Here is a 19,792-nt window from a genome sequence, read left to right as displayed (position 1 = left end):
AACAAAAGACAACAATTTAGACATCTGTAGAAAGAGCGAACAGCAAAGATTCAAATGAAAATAGTGAGGGGTTTACAGTAGGGCAGGGAAGGGGAAAGAGAAGAAGCAAGAGAAGATTCACATATGAAGGAAAGAAAGCAAGGATGTAGGAGAAAAATACCTGTTCAAAGAAAAACATTAATTAGACAAATAATGCATTTTGTCTGGTCAGAAATGGCGAGAGAGAAAGGAGGAAAGTTGGGTCACTCTGAAAAGAACAAAAGTGGAGAAGTATTACAAAACTGTATTTCGACTGTTTTTTCCTAGAACACCTAAATCTTTGTTTACTAAAAACTACAAGGTAAGTAACTAACAAAATTCAAAGCAGACAAATGTAAAAGCATCAGTCAAAAACCCCACCCAAAATCAGATTCTCAGAAATTAAATTTATTTGCCTATATGAGTAATTAGCCAGCCACTCCGTGGAAGACAAGTCTAAACACTTTCTGTTTCTCTAGATACAAACTACTCAGTAGTCCTAATAAGCTGTTACAAATCTTAGAATTGTATCTAAGAGTTGGAGGCTATGTAGCAAATAAACGGTCACCCTTTGTAATGCCATTAGCCTGTGGTTACTTTATAATTTTTTCTGATTCTTTTTTTATGACACAACAATATTCAAAGGAAAAAACTTACGGTAACATTGGACACAAACTTGATCTAGAATAACTGAAAATTTGGGTGTCAGTGCTGGCAATGGGTCAAGCTCAATTTTCTTGAAGTCTTCTGGACAATCACTCTTTAAATGACCTTCCCGTTTGCACAAGCTACATACTACTGTAGGAGACTGCATGAACAGAAAGCAAAGACTGGTTTTAAAAACTATAGTACTTTAATGAATTTGAGCAACACTCTCATATAACTTCTAACAGAACATAAGCAATATGTTTATGTTCTGATACAGCTTGCTTACCTTGCCCTTTGTAAAAGCTTGTTTACTGAATTCATAAAAAAGTTCAGATTCTAAGCACTGCTCTGTTGCTGTGTTGTCTTCAAGATGGCTTTTCTTCTCATTAAGATCTTCTTCACTCAAATTAACCCGCAGAGGTCCATCTACATTTTCTTTGAAATGTTTATTCTCATATTTACTTAGGACGGAAAAACCACCTTCTACCTCTGACAGTGCATCATCCTCTCCAGATCCAGTGTATGTGTTATCTAGTTCATCTCCAGCTCTTATGGTAACACTGCATTCTCTCTGAAGGCTTGGTGCTTCCTCCTCTTCCTCTTCATCATCTGAGTTAATAATTTGGGATATTTGACTCCATGCTGAAGATACGAATTTTTCTGGGGATTCATCCAGTTCATCAGTACCTTCACTGCTATCCTCATCAATGTCAATCTTGTCATCCATTATACCACTGCACTCTAAGCCAAACCCATCATTCTCTGTAAGTGCAGCATATTGAAAACCTTCTAAGTCTGAAGTACTACATGTCTCCACGTCATGCTCGTTCACTGTAACTAGGAGATCTCCACTGTCACTGTCTTCATCTATTCTCTGCTCAGCAGCCAGAATATTATTCCATTGTCTTTTTGATTGTTCATGTTCCTCTTCTTCCTCCTCTTCTTCATCTTCATTTCCACTCTCTGTCTCTTCACAACTTGGTTTAAAATCCTCATTATCTTGAGAAATAATTTCCTCGATTATACAGTCTGAGTCTTCATGGGTAATTCCCAAATGACTTATATCATCAGCCAATTCTTCTTCTGTGAAACTTTCTGAGCCATCATACAGTTTTGAAGGACCAATTTTACGTTCCTTGGGAGTGCATGCAGTCTCTTTTACACAATCTTCCACTACTGCTGTGTTTGTTCTACCATCCAAGTTTCGCAAGTCAGAATCTTCATGCTTTATAGCACCTTTCCCATGGTTTGGCATTTGGGATTTCTCCTCACTGGCATTTGAAGAGGGTCTTTTGCTCAATTTTGCACTTCTTTTATGAGGCAAGGCAAAATACTTGTAAGTTGCTCTCAGGCAGTGAAGAATATACTCATACATTAGCTGGCTGTTCAGAGTTCTCGCCACGTTCCTTTTGACTGAATATGGGTCTAGTAAAAAGAAGAAGTGAGCCAGCAGTGAAGGAGTTCACTTTTTAAAAAAAAAAATACACACTTAAAGCTTTACAGAATTTGAATATACTACTGTTAAGTTAGTCTTAAACACTGTGTTAGGACATATGATCTCCGAATTGTGCTGAAGACAATTTTTAAGTTCACTTAATTACTTCTGATAATGTTGAAAATAATACGCAAGAGAAATACTACTTAAATTGATTCTTTTCAAGACATATTCTAGTATATTGGAAAGCACAGGTCAATACTGAAAATTTCCAAGTTATAACACGCAATGTCAATAGCCAAGTCAGTACTCTACAAAATTAAAACAACAGTTCTTTGAAGTTTGTTGAGATACCTTCCACAGCAATGCGCTTTTTAGGCCAATCCTTTGATTCACGAGACACTGTTTCTTTGAGTCGTATGCTAATCACCAAGTCAGCCATATTGAACTCCAAGGCATAGAAACGGAGCAGTTCAAGCCAGAGCTGACCAACAGGTGCTGAACACTGCTGACCTAAATTAAATACTAAGGGAACCTGTCAATTACAGAAGAAAATCTTAAATAATATTTAGTGCACAGGTGTTCAACTGTTACACTGCCTTGTATTTCATCTGCAATACAGTATGACAGAATTTATCACTGCTACTATACTCCTGTAATTGCAATATAACTGTAATTAAAAAATTGGAAGCCATAGTATAAAATCAGATTATGAAACTTCAAAATTAAAGACTGCAGCAATGGTAAAGAATAGCATCAATGATAACAATTGCTTCTTTAAGTTTTTATGCCATAATTTATAAATTTCCAGGAAAGTAGCATATCTCATCTAACAGGACAGAATGGATTATAAAGCTCACTTTTTAGCAAAGCCTAGGCTGTACTGTTAACTCTCATAACATGCAATCATATAGTGATACTGTTTCTTACAAAGCTGTTATAGTAGAAATAAGGAAGAGTTCAAAGCATAGAGGAAATATTTTCCATATGCTTAACCTACTTCTGAGATAAAACTGCTCCAACTGTATAAACTATTCTCCCATGACAGATTAAAACCCAGGGTCTTATCAAAGATTTTGAAATAACATCTATTTGCCTGCCAGCTTCTTAGCCAATAGGTAAGGATATCCTATAGGTATATCTTAGTTCAGCACATGGTTTTGAAACATAAATACAAAACTAAAATAGAACATGGCTCTTTTTTGTGAACAAAAACAATTGCTAGACTACTACAGAAATAAATTTAAAAGTTCCGACCTTGCCCCTTCTAGGAGAAGTTTCTTGTGGCAAATCAGAATCATCAGTAGGGCTACGCTCCCAAACCACAGCATCACTCTTGACTTCTTTCAGATGAAAATGAGTTAATTTGTTTAATGAGAATCCTCCAATCTAAAGAAACAGAAAAAGAAACATATAGCTAAGCATCATATGAACTTTAAATCTTACCGCCACTCCCTATGACAGTAAGAGAGAACAGAGCAAAATTTAAAAATAGCTGTTACAGGTCTCGAATATGGCCCAATCTTTTTCTCTCTTCTCCACATACTTCTCTACAAAAAGCTTTCTAGAGCTTGATGCTTTTGGAAGGCTATGCACTCCGGAATGTGGACAAATGGGAGGTGGATTGAGAACTGGCTGAATGGCAGATCCCAAGAGGTTCATAATCAGTGTCACAGGGTCTAGTTGGAGGCCTGTCACTGGTGGTGTCCCCCAAGGTTCAATACTGGGCCCACTGTTATTTAACTTTTTCATCAGTGACTTGCATGAAAGGACAGATGCCTCCTCAGCAAGGTCACTGATGACATAAAGTTGGGAGCAGTGACCGATACCCCAGAGGGCTGTGCAGCCCCCTTCAGCAGGACCTCAACAGGGTGGAGAGATGGGCAGGGAGGAACAGTGAAATTCAACAGAGGCAATTGAAGGGTCCTGACCTGGGGAGGAATAATAATCTCAGGCACCAGCACAGGCTGGGGACTGACCTGCTGGAAAGCAGCTCTTTGGGGAAGGACCTGCCAGACAATAAGCTGTCCATGAGCCTGCAGTGTGTCCGTGTGGCCAAGAAGGCCAATGGTATTGTGGGGTGCATTAGGAAGAGCATTGCCAGCAGGTTGAGGCAGTGATCCTGCCGCTCTACTCATCCCTAGTGAGGCCACGTCTGGAGTGCTGTACCCAGTTCAGGGTTCCTTAGGACAAGAGAGTCACGGGCCTCCTGGAGCAGGTCCAGCAGAGGGCTACAAAGTTGATTAAAGGACTGGATCACCTCATGAAGAAAGGCTGAGAGAGTTGGGCCTGTTCAGCCTCAAGAAGAGACAGCTGAGAAGGGAATCTCATCAATGTATACAAGTATCTGCAGGGAGGGTGCAAGAGGACGCAGCTAGGCTCTTTTCAGTGGTGCCAATCAACAGATGGGGCAGAAACAGGTGAACAGGAAGTTCTACCTGAACCTGAACATGAAGAACTTCTTTACTGTGTAGGTGACTGTGCAGTGGAACACGTTGCCCAGAGAGGTTGTGTATTCTCTCTGGGGATATTCAAGAATTGTCTGGATGCAATCCTGTGCCATATGCTCTAGGATGACGCTGCCTGAGCAGGGAGGTTGTAGGACGTGTGTCCAGGGGGGCAGAGGCAGGGAAGCCCAGGGGACATGCGTAGAAATATGTACCTTCATTGGTCACAAGGTCACATGGTTTTAAGGGATAAAAACAGTGCTGGGTTTGAATTAAACTCTCTTTGATTACCATCTCATTGGGGAGCTGACTCCATTTCTTTATCATATAAAGACCCCACACGACAGGAGGTTGGACCAGATGACCCACTGTGCCCTTCCAACCTGACCCATTCTGTGATTCTGCATCATGCAACCTTGTCTTTGCACATTAGACAACCATAAACATGTATCTTTTACTTACATCACCATATACAACAGGACATTTTTACTCATCCAGTTCTCTCATCTAGAGAGTTGAGATGCTTTGGAATGAGTCACTAATGTACTGAAGTAAATTCTTAACTACAAGGCCCATGTAATTGGTTACAGACACTGGAACATGCACACTTAATATAATGAGATTAAAGGAACAAAAATGGGTGCCATGAATATAACACCTAAATGGTGTCCTGGAGAATTGGATTCTGGATTTGCATCCATAATACAACTCTTGATATTAAAAAGCATTTCAGTTTCTAAAACCAAGAAATACATGCTCTAAACTTCTAATCTGATCCCTTGGGCAGGTATCACACCAGAGTGCTCCCCAAATATGGTCTATGTTTTGAAGAATTAGATGTCAAACTCCAAGATACTGTTTTGGGATGTAGCTATGTGGATTGAGTTCACAAGACTCTGGAAGAAAGGCCAAAAAAACCCGAAAAAATAAATTGTTGCAAAATGCATTATTCAATGTCCAGCTCTCCTTATTCACAAAAGAGGCAATAGAGCACTTAATTTGATGGCTAAGATTGTGAAATGCAATCTTACAGCCAGGCATACAAAGGTTAGGTGTAGTCTGGATGAATTCACGTTCTTAATTCCTGCAGAAATGGCTTGCTTATGGCTTGCTCAGAATAGCATGAAGCTGACAGATTACAAAGCACCACAAGCGACTGGTCCTCTCATTCACACTATTCGCTGTATAAATACACATACCCATGATCCCAAATAGACAGGTAGTAAAGGCTCTTTCCTCTGTTGTAGGAAGAAAATAACCATTAAAGCAAACACGTAAGGTGACAAGCCTCCTTCTTCAGGACGATCAACACAGCACAACTGCAAAAACAAATTGTGCAGTCATTAGATTTTGAAGTGATACCATGAAAAATATTCTTTTAATTACGGTTCAGAAGCCTTACACATTAAAAACTGACAGAAATTCAGATATCTTTGAGCTTTCAATGGATGGAATTTGCTCTCAAGGCCTGTATATTTACTGCAGGTATGTTACTACTGTAACATTTTCAGTATAAGAGCCATAGAATGCAGACTGTGCTATATGCTGTCTGGTTTACCATTTTCAGAAAATGATGACTCCTTTTATGTAGCTACAGTACAAGACAAAAGTTTTTCAATTTTTAAAATTAAATAATATTTTAATGGTGGGCACACAAAGTTTTAGAACACATTGTTTATTCACAAGATGGTTTTCATCTACAATGGAGAAAAGTAGTTTTTTCCTTTATTTTTTTTCATGATGGATTAAGTTTATGAGGAACTTGCAGTTCCATTTCATACACATTCCTCTGATTAGTTTAGCAAAAAAGCACGATTCTTACAGTCTGCATGTTACTGAACGAAGCTTAAAATTCCCCTTTTGAAATTTAGCAGAACATTATTGCAGACAAATGATAGTTACATAATTTACAAAATTTACAATTTGTAAAAATCTATACCCTTATTCCAACTCTTTTTCTAAGGACTGTTTCAACAATTGTTTTCTCAGCTATAACAACAGTCTTACCAGCATAACATAGAAACTCATTCAATATTTATTCACAGATGGGGGAACACAAATGACTCTTACCTTTGCCCAGTACCTGAAGGCAGTCACTAAAGGTATGACAGCAGGTTCCAGCTTTCCAAGTGTAGCCAAATGGTTTGTTGTCAGACAAGCATTCTCATTCCCTGCACTCACTTTACAAATAAGGCCACTAAAACCCAAAAAGAAACAAAAGATCTTGGAGGTTTTGTAACAACACCCATAGGCCAGATAATATCTCACAGAACAGTGTAGCAGAAGGCTGTAAGGAAAGACTTGAAAATCTCTCAAAGACTGTGTCTCTGCATGAAAAGCAGCATGCAATACTAATTTGATTTATGGTTAGGTTGAAGATATATGCATTATAATTTCCTGTAAAAGTGTTTTAAAATACAATTCAAATTTAAGTATTTTTTTCTAACGATATTAATTTACTGAACTGAAAAAGTTACAGTATTAATTTCCTTCATGAAACAAAAATATCTTCCCATACCACAACCACCAGAAAACAGTTTCTGTGCTGTTTACAGAGCACATGAAATATTTTCAAACATGAAAAAATAAAGGTAGCAGCAAATAACAGGTAATATTTTTATCAGTAGCTGTTTACAGATTGTTTCATGAATCTTAACTGATATCCATTAAATGGGCAAAATAAAATAACTTTCACTTGTTCTCAAAATACTAGCAAAGCTAAGCGAACTGATCTTGTCCTTACAGAAATCTATAATTTAATATGGTACGTAAGCTACCTATAAGAAAGGAAAGTTTCTGCTTAAGCAATTATCCCAAATGGAAGGGTAAGGGTACATGCTGGAAGCCATAATGGTTGAAGGGATTGGGAAATACACAGCTGACGACAGAACAACCCTTACCCTCTTATTCTAGGCTAGGAATGACTTGCCCATGAGTGTTAGTTTGTGTTTCAAGATCCATGGAACTGTAATAATTTAGTACAGAAACGTCATTTATCAGATGTTGGTACACATAATTTACATTGCTATATACTATTAGAACACACAAAGTGACAACTGAGACCTTTGCTTTTCTCTGCACACCACCACTGGTACTCTAGCATGGAAATCTGCATCAACTTCTGTAAAAGATTCTAGATAGGAGAAAGAAAAAGAAGCCATGTTAAGCACAGTGTTGACAAAAAAATATGTTGAACTGGATGGAACTAGAGGAGTCCAGCTAGAATTTCAGCTCCTAATACAATGACTAATTTTGAGAAAAACAAAAAAGTATATCTGATGATTTACAAGAACAACTGGATTAACTTTCACATGTGATGGGAAGAGTATGGTCTATACAATAAGCACTGTTAAGAAAATACTGAAGAAAAATGGAACTTTTCAAAATTCATATATACACAGACACAATAGCTGTAATTAAGGAGGTATATTTAGGTTAGAGCTGGTTTCAATAATTTAGGCAAACATACAAATGACACCTGTGGAACAATGCTAGCATGAAAAATAAAAATCCAGAGTGTTAAGTCAGTACTATATATAGAAAGAATCAAAGTTTGTTTTCCCTGGTTATCTGACAGTGCTCTATATAAGTACAGAACTAGCTTGCCTACATGATGTAATGTCTTTTTGCTATGCTTTTAAAATCTTTTTTCCTCCTATTCTTTATACAGTTTTCCAAATACAATTCAGTTTCATTTTAATCTAAACACTAACAAAGTACAAATCCTGCTGCAGTCTTTTCTCTGAGTAGTGTTTATTGCTTCAAACTGGACTCATTTTTTGATGCCTCACTGTTTCACTGGGCCAGGAGGAGAGAAAACTATGAAACAATTCTAGAAACTCAACTCAAAAATTCTGAAATGACAAGGTTTTCTTGATGTTACCTAGCCAACTGGACACCTAATTTCTTTAAAAAGTATCTTGCTTTTGCCACTGGGGTACCTCAAACACCTAATACTTTATCCCTGTATATTCTCACTCATAGAAAAGGCTTTGCACAACATGTTAATGCAAATATTACTTGCATTTGAAACACATTAGAGATCTTAAATTCTTACAAGATCTCTCTAATGTGGCTGAAAAATTCTCCAATATCATAATGGTCACTTGACCAGACAATAAAATGTACATACAATAACGGTGGGGGTGGCACTGAGAAAAATCTAGATCAGTAAATACATGCACGTTTAATATACATGTTTGGAACCATATGGTCTGACTTCCCAACTGCGGGCACAAAGCAAGGCAAGAAAGCAGTGAAGCTTTTTGCAATTTGTATTTAAAAAGTACAGAACTTTTTTCTGCATATTTTCATTTTTTTTTGCCTGCATATGCTTGAGTTGGTTTGAGTAAGTGCACTCTTTTTAAAAGATTGTAAACTTCATTTCCCTGTATTAATGCATAGGGTTGTACTCATTACCCGAAAAAAACCCCATGTGTGTGTATGCAGTCATTTGCACATGGCCCTCACTGCACTAAGAGGCATGTGCACAATTACAGGAAAAGAGACCACATCTGAAAGTACCTTACCAAGTTTCTGTTACATGCTAAAGAGCTTAGGTTACTTTCTGTACTATGCATGGCTAATAGAGCAGTCTGGGGAAAGAAAGGCAGTAGAGTCTACCTCATGTGTAATGACATCTTCACTTACAATGTAGAAGAAAGCTTCCTACTAGGAATTTCTCACATCAGCACAACTAGTGGAAGTTCAACCCTCATAACACTGAATAGCAAATCAAAAGCAGTTCTGCCAATGTATTCTGTCCTACAGTATTTCTCAGTCTCAGATCTTTCTAAAAAAGGGATAGCATGTGGCATTATCTGTTCAACAGAGGTGAAACTCAACAATACTAAGCAGTAATAATTTAGTGGAATTGAGAAGGCAGCAACTTTTTTCTTACCACTGCTCTGGAGACTTTCTTGCACCAGTAAGAGAACATCTGGTTGAGTCATCTGTCAATAAAAGGAATAAAGCTGTTTTCATAGCTGTCAAAAAGGTGATTTTCTACAATTCAAATTTAAAACACTGCCTCTAGATGTATTTGGCTATTATTAAGTTGTATCAAAAGGAACAGGAACTCTTCTCATTTTGAAGGAAAAAAAATTCTGAGCAACTGTAAGTAAAGTTATTTTTACCTCTATCAAAGACCCGGTTTTGGGAAAAAAACACTATGAGAACTACTATTTCAATGCTTAAATTCGACTGCATTCTCACATAGCGGATCTACATCAGGTCACAGACTGCAATCACAGCTTTTTAAAATCATATGCACTTTAAGAACTTGGATCATTCTTTGTTTCCTAAAGGAAATGCTAAATTTTAACAATAGCACTGTCAAATCAACTACAGCAGGAGTAAGTTTAAGTATGGAGTCAAGTCCTTAATTCCTTTTCAGTGTTCAAGCACAAAGATGTATAGAAACAAGTAGCATGACAAATTAAGACTTTAAATTAGTCTACCTATAAAACACGTAATATGGTTTCATGGCTCAAATACAACCTAGTCAAAACATGCATATATGTGAATATGTCAGTACAGTAACAAGATCAGTACAGAAACCAGATCACAGAAGTGCCATTTAATCCATATGTAAGAGAAAATAAATAATGATCTGTCTCACGGGACTGCTAGAGCACAGATGTTTAAATGTTTTCAGTTTTTCAGAAGGAAGTTTCAACAAAACACAAAGTTGTATTATATTGCCTGATCACTATTCTTATATGAAGAAAGGAATGTTATCCCAAGACCAGACCTGCTTTATTTACTCACTGGGTTTTCAGAAAAAATGTTGCTACCACACTGTAAGATATATTTAAACTATAATCTAAATAAGATACAAACATTCAAAACTACTTAGACATACTTAATAAAATAGCCTTACTTACATGGGCAGGAAACTGGGTATCTATGTTTATGTCTGAAGTTTTGAAACCAAATCTGCTATAGGAGGAGCCATACAATCTTAATGAACACTCTGCAACAAAAAGAATTATACTGCATTTACTCTATGCCTAATTCTAAGTCTGTAGCTACTTCACAGCATTGTCAATAGATCTTAAACCTACAACTGGTTTTGATAACCCCAGGAAAAGAAGGTCTTCCAAAAACCCAGAATTGTTAGTAAATCCTGCCTTCCATGCTGCTGCTAGTAAAGGCTTACCATGAAGGTCAAATGATCCCCATGTCCTTTTCATCTTCACTTTTTACTGCAGGTCTGTTTGGGTCATGAGCACCATTGTAATTTAATTCTGAAACATGGTTGTATTGCTACATCATGTCATTCAACAGACTAGTAACTAAATACACTGTTTCACAGTTTAGCTAGCCAAGATTTTTAATTCAGTTTTCACTTTACAAGCTGTCTGGGGTTTGTGTTCTTTTAGTTGATTTCTTTTTTGTTTGTTCAGTTTTTGTTGTCATTGTTTTGTCTTTAAGTTGGCATATCTAACACTTAGAACGAATTGCAAATAATACCTGGCAATTTTTGACGCAGTAAGTTTTCCATCACTGTTTTAATGTTGAGCCTTTCTTCTAGATCTTCATTATTTAAGCCAAACTCCTGCACTACATTTTCAATAGCAACACCAATAGCTTGTATCTGGGAAGGCGTTGGAGGAGGCAGAGCGGTCAGCAGCTGTTCTTCTTGTTTTTCCTTTCGAGATAATAAGACTGATGTTTTAATGGTTTCCTTGAGTTGCTTAATGTACTAGAATGAACACCAACATCTCATCCCAAGTAACACCATCAGAGGTTTTCCAGATAAGGTAGGCAATCAAAAGCAATAAAGAATCTGATACTCCAGAAGCCTTCAGTAATGTGCAGAGGTACATATACATGTATTTGGTATGTTAAAAAAAATCACTAATTCTTTCCTCACCTATGAGGTGTGAAAAGGTAGGAGAAACAGAAAACCTGCACAGGACATATTTTTGTCCACTTCACGTGGAGAAAGTAAAAGGAACAGAAGATATTTCATTAAAAAAAACAGTAAAATTGACACTGTGCTGGAAATTATTTTGATGCCTATGTTCAAAACAAACCCAATTTCCTTTGAATATAAACAAGTTCTTAATCAATGAGTTCTTAATTTTTATAGTATTTCTGAACTGAAATATTCACTCTGACATATACGTTATAATTTCTAATTCTGCCATACCAAGTACATTTCCTTATTGCTACTGCTCATTCCAAAGTGCAGGTCCCAAAGTTTAGTCTTTTCACCAGTATCACCAAGTAATAGTTTTTAAAAAGACTGAAACATAGCAAAAAATGAACAAGGAATGATTTTAAAAGCAGTGCAGTTTCATTGTCATTAGCGGGGTAAGGAAGGTATCATAAATATGCATTTTATACTTTTTCTTGTCCTTAACTCACCTTCAGGCTTTTCTTGTGTCTTTTCTCTTTAATATGCTTATGAGCAAAAGCCACTGATTCAATCAAAACATCACACAATTTGCAGGTATATTTTGCTGATGGGTAGCTTCGAGGTTGCTAAAATAAAGATAACAAAAAAATCCTAAAATATACAAAGATATTACCTTCATTCAATACCCTTTCTAAGATGAATGACTAACTCTGAAATCCAGAACTACCCTAACTTCCCTAACTCCATATTTACAGTCAAAAAGTTTGCATATCAAATAGAATGCCAGAATAATGATGCTACTGTGTCAATCACCCTATCTTTTACAGTAGAAAATACCCAATGCCCATGAAAGAATATATTAACTAAACAAACAACTGCTCCAGCATTTTAATTAACATCTGGTGTTAATTCATGAATTAAAGGAGCATTCAGTAAATTGTTGTCAAAGACTTATTGCAGTAAAAAATCCAAAAGGATAACCTGACTTCGCTTGACAATTCATTAACAGAAACCATTTTTATTTTACTAAAATTCTGTAACTAAACTTTTTAGCTACAATCAGAGAAATTGTTCAAAGCATACTCTCTGTATTGTATTTACAGAATAAAAAAAATAGGAGAGATCTATACAAGTAAAGACAGTGGTACCTTCTTCAGCCTATAAATGCAGTCTCGCTTCAATCGTTCTTCAGCTTGCTGCAGCCCGAGAAGTTCTTTTGCTGACAGCCCAGATTCATCTATGACTGGACCATCCAATTCATCTTGATCACACTCATCTTTTCTAGTTCTTCTTGATCTTCTTGGTTTTCTAAGCTTCTTCATTTCTTATAAAGAGTTATGAGAGCAAATATATCAAATAACTGCAGAGTACCACACAGCATTTTTAAATTTATTTTTCCTTAATTACCATTCTATTTATGTGCAAATCAAAGAAGGCACAATTCATCTACCCCGTATGGTTTCATAATCTCTTCTGTGCAAGTCTGATACTAATAAGAGTGTATATTAGTTTCAAAATCTACAGTACCTTTGTTATGAACTACAAAAAACCCTACTGATTTGTCCCATTGAAAACAATGACCTTATTCAGATACCTCTGTTAAAATTGGCAAAAAATCAAAACTCAGTGCAATAGATTTCACTGTCTAGCTGGAATGTACCTGTATGTCATTATAATGATAAGGCAGAATATATCCAAAGATTTCAGGATGCCTGGTCAGGCTTTGGTAGAAGAATAGGTTAGACCCATTGGCCACTACAAGTATCACAGACTGAATAATTTGTAAAGGCTAACAGCACTATGGTTTACATGACATATAACAACTTATTAACAAATGGTTATTACTGGTGATAATGTCATTTGCCTTTCAATTAAATCAGTATATGCATTAATATTGCCTTCACATTATTAAACAGACAACTGAAAACAGTAAGAAGACCTGTTGGCTACTGAAATCAATAAAGAATAGACTTGCTAAGTATTTGCACACATTGCTTAATAAAGCTGCAAAACATACTAATAATGCTTAGGAAGCTTGCTATGTTTACAGCAAAAGTTCTTGAACAAATTAATGTAAATACCACATCTACTTTTAAGCAGCTTTTGTCATCATTTTGAAGCAGAAATTGCTATTGGTCCAAAGCATACCTGTAAAAATCATCTCAGGAATGAATACACATAGATCAGACTTTCACACTGACTTCGGATCTTACCTTTCACTTGTACAGCTATACAGGATATCCAGATGTATGGAATTTCTACAGTTCCATTCTCCTAAGAAAGTTTATGTAACTTCCTTAGACTCCCAAACCTTTATTATAACATGAAGTTTTAATTTGTAATAATTAAAAAAAAAAACACAATAAAACTCCCAGATAAAACCCAGCTGCTCTACCAAATACATTTAAAAAGTTTCTTTTCTGTGACCACAATTTTTGTTTTTAATAACTGGCAAAAGAGAAACAACATGGTTGTGTATTTTCAGTTATTTGATTCAGTTCACTAAACAGCATGCATGTGCTAGCAGTGCAAACAGGACCAGGACAAGAATGGTAATATAACTTCTTTCAGCAGCAGCACAAGTTTAAGCAGGAATAAACAGAACTAAGGCTTAATAGGTTGCAGGGGCAGTACTCCAAAGGAACCTCCAAGGAGCAGAACAGAAGTCTGAGCTTCTGAACTTTACACAGCCCTTCGATTTTTGCACTGACTCTCCTGCTCAAATTTCTAAGACCTTCCACAGCTGTTTGACTACATTTTTAACTGAGCAGTGTAGATAGAAACTGAAAAAAAGGTGTATTAAATTAATGTCTTTACAGGAAAGACTGTGACAACTACCTACTTATCAATTATTTCTGTAACCACTAATTAACTTTAAAAAAAATTAAAAGTAAATAAATACTTCTCATATTTGGTAGTTACAACAGTGACAACCTAATTATAGGCCAATGATTAAATAAAGTACTCAAGGCAAGTTAAAGATAAAGCTCCAGTAAAAAAATTAGTGCCTCAGAGATGTTGTAAACTCCTTACTTATGAGCTACGGTAAAAAGACATGAAGGTAATGGAAAAGGACAACTACACAAAATATTTCAAGTAAAAGAAAATGGTAAAAGAAACATTTTTAATAATTCTTTGCTAGTTGCCATAGAAGTAGAGCTTCTGAAGGGACCTCAAGAGGTGAGCTATGCCAAGCCTCTGTTTCACAGCACAATGAAAGGAACCTTGTCAATTCTGAGCAATGCTCAGGTAACCAGTTCTTAAAGGCCTTCAGGTACCTTTTTCCTAGCTTTACCATTGGAAACTTTCCCTTTATTCCTCATCTGAATCTTTCTTGCTCAATTTTGGGCCCACTGTTTTGTGTCTCATCTATTGGAAAGAAACAAGACAGATTATACTTTCCTAGACAGTGGAATCATGCCTCCCTACCCTATCATTTCGCAGAAAGATTGGGCGTTGTTCACAGTTTTGAGTAGTTTCTGTTTTCTGTATGTTTTCACAATCTTCTTGCCCTTCTTTCAACTGTTTCCATTTTATTCATACAACTGGGGTGCCAAAACTGGACACAGTACTGCAACTGAGTTTACAAAAAGCTTTTAGAAAAAGGGGTACTCGAGGCTGTATTTTTCATGCCTCACAACACCATGACACTTCAGTCGTTATCATCTTCCGATTCACTGTGATTTCAGATTCTTCTCTGGGAAAAGTACTGCTTTATAATAACTTTTCCTCCTTTATTTGCACAGTTGATACACCTACTTTAACAATGGCATTTATGTCCTTTGTATTTCATCCTATATGTAGGTCATTTCTCCAATTCTGCAAAGTTATTTTAATTGACCTTCCTGCTTTTCTGCATTCCATTCCTACCAGCTCCACAGCATATTCAATTTTAACAGCACACAGTTAATAAGCGTGGAGTCTTCATTCATCATTAGAGCAGTATAATAAACATTGAGTAGGACAGAATCCTCACTCACTAGATGTTCACTCACTACTTCTTATAATTTTGACAAAATCTTTAGTATTTTCTGAGTATAGTTATCTAATTAGCTCTGCAAGTCTCTTACACGAATTTAATTCAGAGAATTTTCCTCTAGTTTACTTACAGAACTGTCACACAGGAATATCTAAAGTAGTACAATATAGTACCAGCAATATCCACCAACTGCTTTTCCCATGTCCACAGGGACTTTATAGAAACAAATTGGGACCTGACATACCTTTTTCTTAACAAATCCACACTCACTGCTACTTATCTCTGTTACTTTTCAAATACTTAAAATAGATTACTTTATTCATTCCAAAACAGACTCTCAAGATTAAAGCTGTATACCAGTTTTTTCAATTCCACTTCAAAGAGACACTTGCCCTTTCCCTATATTAGTAGCTCACTTCCCCTGAGTAAGTTCTCAAGTATGATTGTCAGTGGTTCCAAAAATGTATTTCAGTGAGTTCCTGAAGTTTCACAGAAAAAAGTTCATTATATCCAGAAAATTTGACAATAAAATTGTGAAAGCATTCTGATTTTGCTCTCTCCTCATACAAAGTTGAACTGTGTGCAGTTTACTTCTAACAATGAGACACTGGGTACCTGCTCACAGTTTATCTTTTTAGTGACAGTTAATATCAAAAGAAAGGACATTTAATTCCTGGACTTCCTGGTATCAACCAGTATAGCTTTTCCTCTGAGCAGGGGGGTCAGATCAGTGCTGTCTTTGGCTCCCAGTCTTAACTAAAACAATACAGATTTCTTGTCAATAGGTGTTCTATGTTAGTAGCACCTCATCTGTGCCTTAGTCTTTCTGATTTTATCTAATCTTAGCCTCTTCTTTAGAGCTTCCTCTTTCTGCTTTACTTGCATTCAATGAAGATATAAGAGTACTGATCACTTTGTACTCCCTTAGCCTGTCCTTCCTTGCATTTCAATGCTTTGGGCTTGTACTCTCATTATTAGTACCAACTGTGCACAGTAAAGTTCAATATGTATGGAGAATTAGATTTGTGTTATTGCTGTATTAAGTCCTCACAATACTAACAAGGCATTGTTCTCAATCTTAATTAAGACACACTGTTACAGACCTCATAAGCAGCTCCAAAATCTGTATCAACTGTATTGACTTAATTGGAACATCCCTTACCAGCCCTGACGACTCAATTAAATTGTACAGGGAAAACTGCAAACAGGAACACCACAGACGCTGCAACCTACTCACTCCTACCACTTACAAACCAGTTTACAAGGACAACACAATTTATAAAACAAGTTCTGTACCACCTGCTGTAACAATTTGTTTAAAATGCTGCAGTACAGTGCAGTCAATAGTTTGCAATATATGACAAAACAATTTTTTGCTTTAACAGTGAATACTTGAAATTTTACTTTTCAGTAACACACGTAGGAAGCTACTTCACTGGATAGCTATGTAAAAACAAACAAACATATCGATTACCAGAAGTTCCTTTCTGCACGTCTGGTACATCTTCGCTCATTAAGTCTTCCTGAAGTTGTGGTCTTACATTTCTTTTTCCGGCACCTTCCACCTCATGAAAAGAGCCCTTTCTTGTCCTGCCATGCACAGGAACCCAGGAAACAGATCGGTACTCTCTCCAGGTGTCGAAAGCACAATGGTGGTCATCAGATGTCCACTTCTTCATTTGGTCTCTTTGGGTGTCATTTAACTTTGACCCTTGATTGGACGTTGCGTTTTTAAGTGAGTTTGGGCTACTCAAAACACTATGTGGCCCTCGCCTCAGACTGCTTCCATAATGACCTGGTGTTCCCTTTCTCTTTTGAAGGCTGGTATCTATTTTATTGCTATGGCCATTTCCATATTCATCCATGGCTTGGTAGTCTTTCTGTAAGGGACTTCCTTTTAATTCTTCTTGATGCAAAATGTCCTGTTCCTTATTTTGTTTGGCAAAGCAAGGTTTTGCAGCATCTCCCATGGTTATTGCTGTTCAATTTAGTGATTCTCACCTAGAAATCAAAAAGTTAAAAGTTGCATTTTAAAAACAATCAAGTAATAAACACTGGCTCTTATTTGTTACAGAAATCTCAACAATCAAAGCCCTGGCTCTGAAATAAGGCAAGCAAGTCTTGGCAGAAACAAACAAAAGGCAGTACAAAACTCAGCTAGGTTTCTTCTCTTAAAATGTCTAAGACCTATAGGTTGTTCATAAAATGCAGAGGCAGCCTATGGCTTTTCCAGCATTAAGGTCTAGATGCCTTTAAAAGACATAGTACATCAGAGTTTCAGCTCAGTACAGGAAAGTTTTGAAAGAATGACTGAAGGAATTTTGTGGCATGTCGATAATGTAGGAGATGACAACAAGGATGGCTCCAAAGCCATTCTACGTAACTGTTCACCTTGAAACCGTTCACCCTGTTAAGAATGAAAACTGTGATGATCAGAGGAGACAGAGGTGAAGAAGTTGAGCTGCAACCGGCAAATATGATACAATTATTTAGAAACAATGCACTCCCTGTGGACTCTGCACATTTTACCCAGACCACCAATGTGAGGTCTCACAGCATTCAGTATTAAGTACTCATGTTCATATCATTTTAGCATTGCCTAAAACATCTGGGCTACTGATTAGCTTGTGTACCTCCACCCCCTTCCCCAGCCACATTCCTGTTCTTACTGTGAAACATTTCCAGGGAGCTGTAACTCCCATGTTGGCATAAACCCATGTGGACTGTGAAAGGGGGAACTACTGGAAGAGACTGCATAAACCACATGAGTAGCAGTGGTCTTATCAACACCGAATATTGTATGATTTACAACCAAATAAAAAAGGTTTTCTCTTTCAAAATATGTGCAGGTGCTTAAGGATGCAGATAAAGCTGTAGAGCATTTTTAAGAAGCACTTAAGCAGCAGGAGATGCCCTTCTGTTGCCTTTAATATTGAAGTAGGGTACCTGATTTTCTTACTTTTTTTTTTAGTTCTGCAGGCCACAAAGGAACTCTTAGGCATCTCAGTGTCTGCTTTCTATAGGCCTAAGACTTTCAGTTCTATCCCCCTCTTAAGCAGTTTTTTTGCTCCTGTACAAGCAACAAACCAAGCAGGATTCCTGTCCTAAAGATCACAATTCTTAGGCAGTTATGTACAACTAAGAAAATGAAGCTACTACGGACGGCTAAGTGCTGAAAGAAAAGTTTCAAACGCACAAAGTGTACTTGCTTCCTAATTTAGGAAAGAAACCACTGTCAAATCCGAATTTCAGAGCAACCTAAAACCAGCTTGTTTTAGTCATCCCCAGAAGCAACGCGCATACTCTGCCGCCAGGATGGATGACGACACTTCCCTGCACTGGAACGAAGCAAAAAGTCAGTTTGCGCTCGCCTCCGGCTCCCAGCCACGACTGAAGGTGCGAGCCTGGCGCGAGCAGGGGGAAGGGGAGGCTGCCCTAGAGGGTCAGCGGCATCACAGACGGGCCCGACAAGGCTCCTGCGGGGCCAGAAGCACCAGGCAGCGCCGGTCAAGCTGCCAGCGGGACGCAGGCGGAGGCGTTACGATACCGGCGCACGAAACACGCTACGTGGGCCAGGGCTCCCTTGCTCCCACGCCGCAGCTCTCGACTCCCTTCTCCCCGTCTTCACATCGGCTGACGAAGGCCCCCAGCTCCCTCCCGCCCGCCCTGACCCCGGTGCAGGGGCTGTGGCGACACACAACCCGGCCCCGCCACCTCAGCCGGACAGAGCTCCCGGGCGGAGGGGCCGCGGCAGAGACGGGCCGGCCAGGGAGGGAGGGAGAGAGGCGCACGGGCGGGCAAGGAGGACAGAACGCTGGGGGACACCGCCCGCCGTCAGGAAAGGCCTCGCCCAGCTGCCGACCGCTGAGAGAAGGGCACTCACCGCCCGCTACCGCTGGCCCGGCCGCCACCCGGCGCCCGCCATTGTGCCGCGGCGGAAGCAGCGCCGGGCCCTCGGCGCGCCCGATTGCGCGAGTGTTCCGGCTGCGCGAGCCCGCCCTCCGGCCCAGCGGGGCGGGACAGGGACGGGGAGGGAGGGAAGGGGCGGAGGGAGGGAGAGGGAGGAGGCGGGAAGCACTTATGAAGAGGGAGGGTTCGAGGGTTACCCCGGGACTGGGCGCGGGAAACTCATACCAACAGCCGGGTGAACGCGCCACTTCGTTTTCTGCGGGACCCAATTCCAGTCACAGAATCGCAGAGTAAATTAGGTTGGAGAAGACCTCTGGGGTGATCGAGTCTAACTTGTGACTGAACACCAACTTGTCAACTAGAACATGGCACTAAGTGCCATGTCTAGTCTTTCCTTAAACGCTTCCGGGGCGGTGACTCCACCACCTCCCTGGGCAGCCCATTCCAATGCCCAATCACCTTTTCTGTGAAGAAATTTCTCTTGATGTACA

At 38.5% G+C, this 19,792-nt stretch overlaps 1 protein-coding gene across 4 annotated transcripts in view; it reads right to left on the bottom strand.

The window, feature by feature from the left end:
* TUT7 (terminal uridylyl transferase 7) overlaps positions 1–19,402 on the bottom strand; it is a 34,053-nt gene extending 14,651 nt beyond the window's left edge. The window contains exons 1-14 of one of the 4 annotated variants that reach the window (XM_051801331.1): positions 19,276–19,402; positions 16,867–17,393; positions 12,562–12,737; positions 11,923–12,039; positions 11,023–11,200; positions 10,434–10,522; positions 9,449–9,500; positions 7,612–7,681; positions 6,619–6,745; positions 5,748–5,867; positions 3,359–3,490; positions 2,456–2,636; positions 953–2,091; positions 676–826 (exon numbers count right to left, since the gene is read on the bottom strand). In XM_051801331.1, coding sequence (XP_051657291.1) covers positions 676–826; positions 953–2,091; positions 2,456–2,636; positions 3,359–3,490; positions 5,748–5,867; positions 6,619–6,745; positions 7,612–7,681; positions 9,449–9,500; positions 10,434–10,522; positions 11,023–11,200; positions 11,923–12,039; positions 12,562–12,737; positions 16,867–17,362 — 3,028 coding nt within the window. In that variant the 5' untranslated portion in view covers positions 17,363–17,393; positions 19,276–19,402. Of the gene's footprint in view, positions 1–675; positions 827–952; positions 2,092–2,455; positions 2,637–3,358; positions 3,491–5,747; positions 5,868–6,618; positions 6,746–7,611; positions 7,682–9,448; positions 9,501–10,433; positions 10,523–11,022; positions 11,201–11,922; positions 12,040–12,561; positions 12,738–13,626; positions 13,688–16,866; positions 17,394–18,588; positions 18,727–19,275 lie in introns of those variants that run through there. The other 3 variants (XM_051801334.1, XM_051801332.1, XM_051801335.1) reach the window with 3 other exon arrangements.
* Between the last annotated feature and the right edge of the window lie 390 nt (positions 19,403–19,792).

Source organism: Manacus candei, unplaced genomic scaffold (genome assembly GCF_025592945.1).
Source record: "Manacus candei isolate 608988 ecotype Guabito, Panama unplaced genomic scaffold, ASM2559294v1 h1tg000051l, whole genome shotgun sequence".
In the NCBI taxonomy this organism is placed as follows: domain Eukaryota; kingdom Metazoa; phylum Chordata; class Aves; order Passeriformes; family Pipridae; genus Manacus; species Manacus candei.
This window is presented reverse-complemented; position numbering and strand designations above follow the sequence as displayed.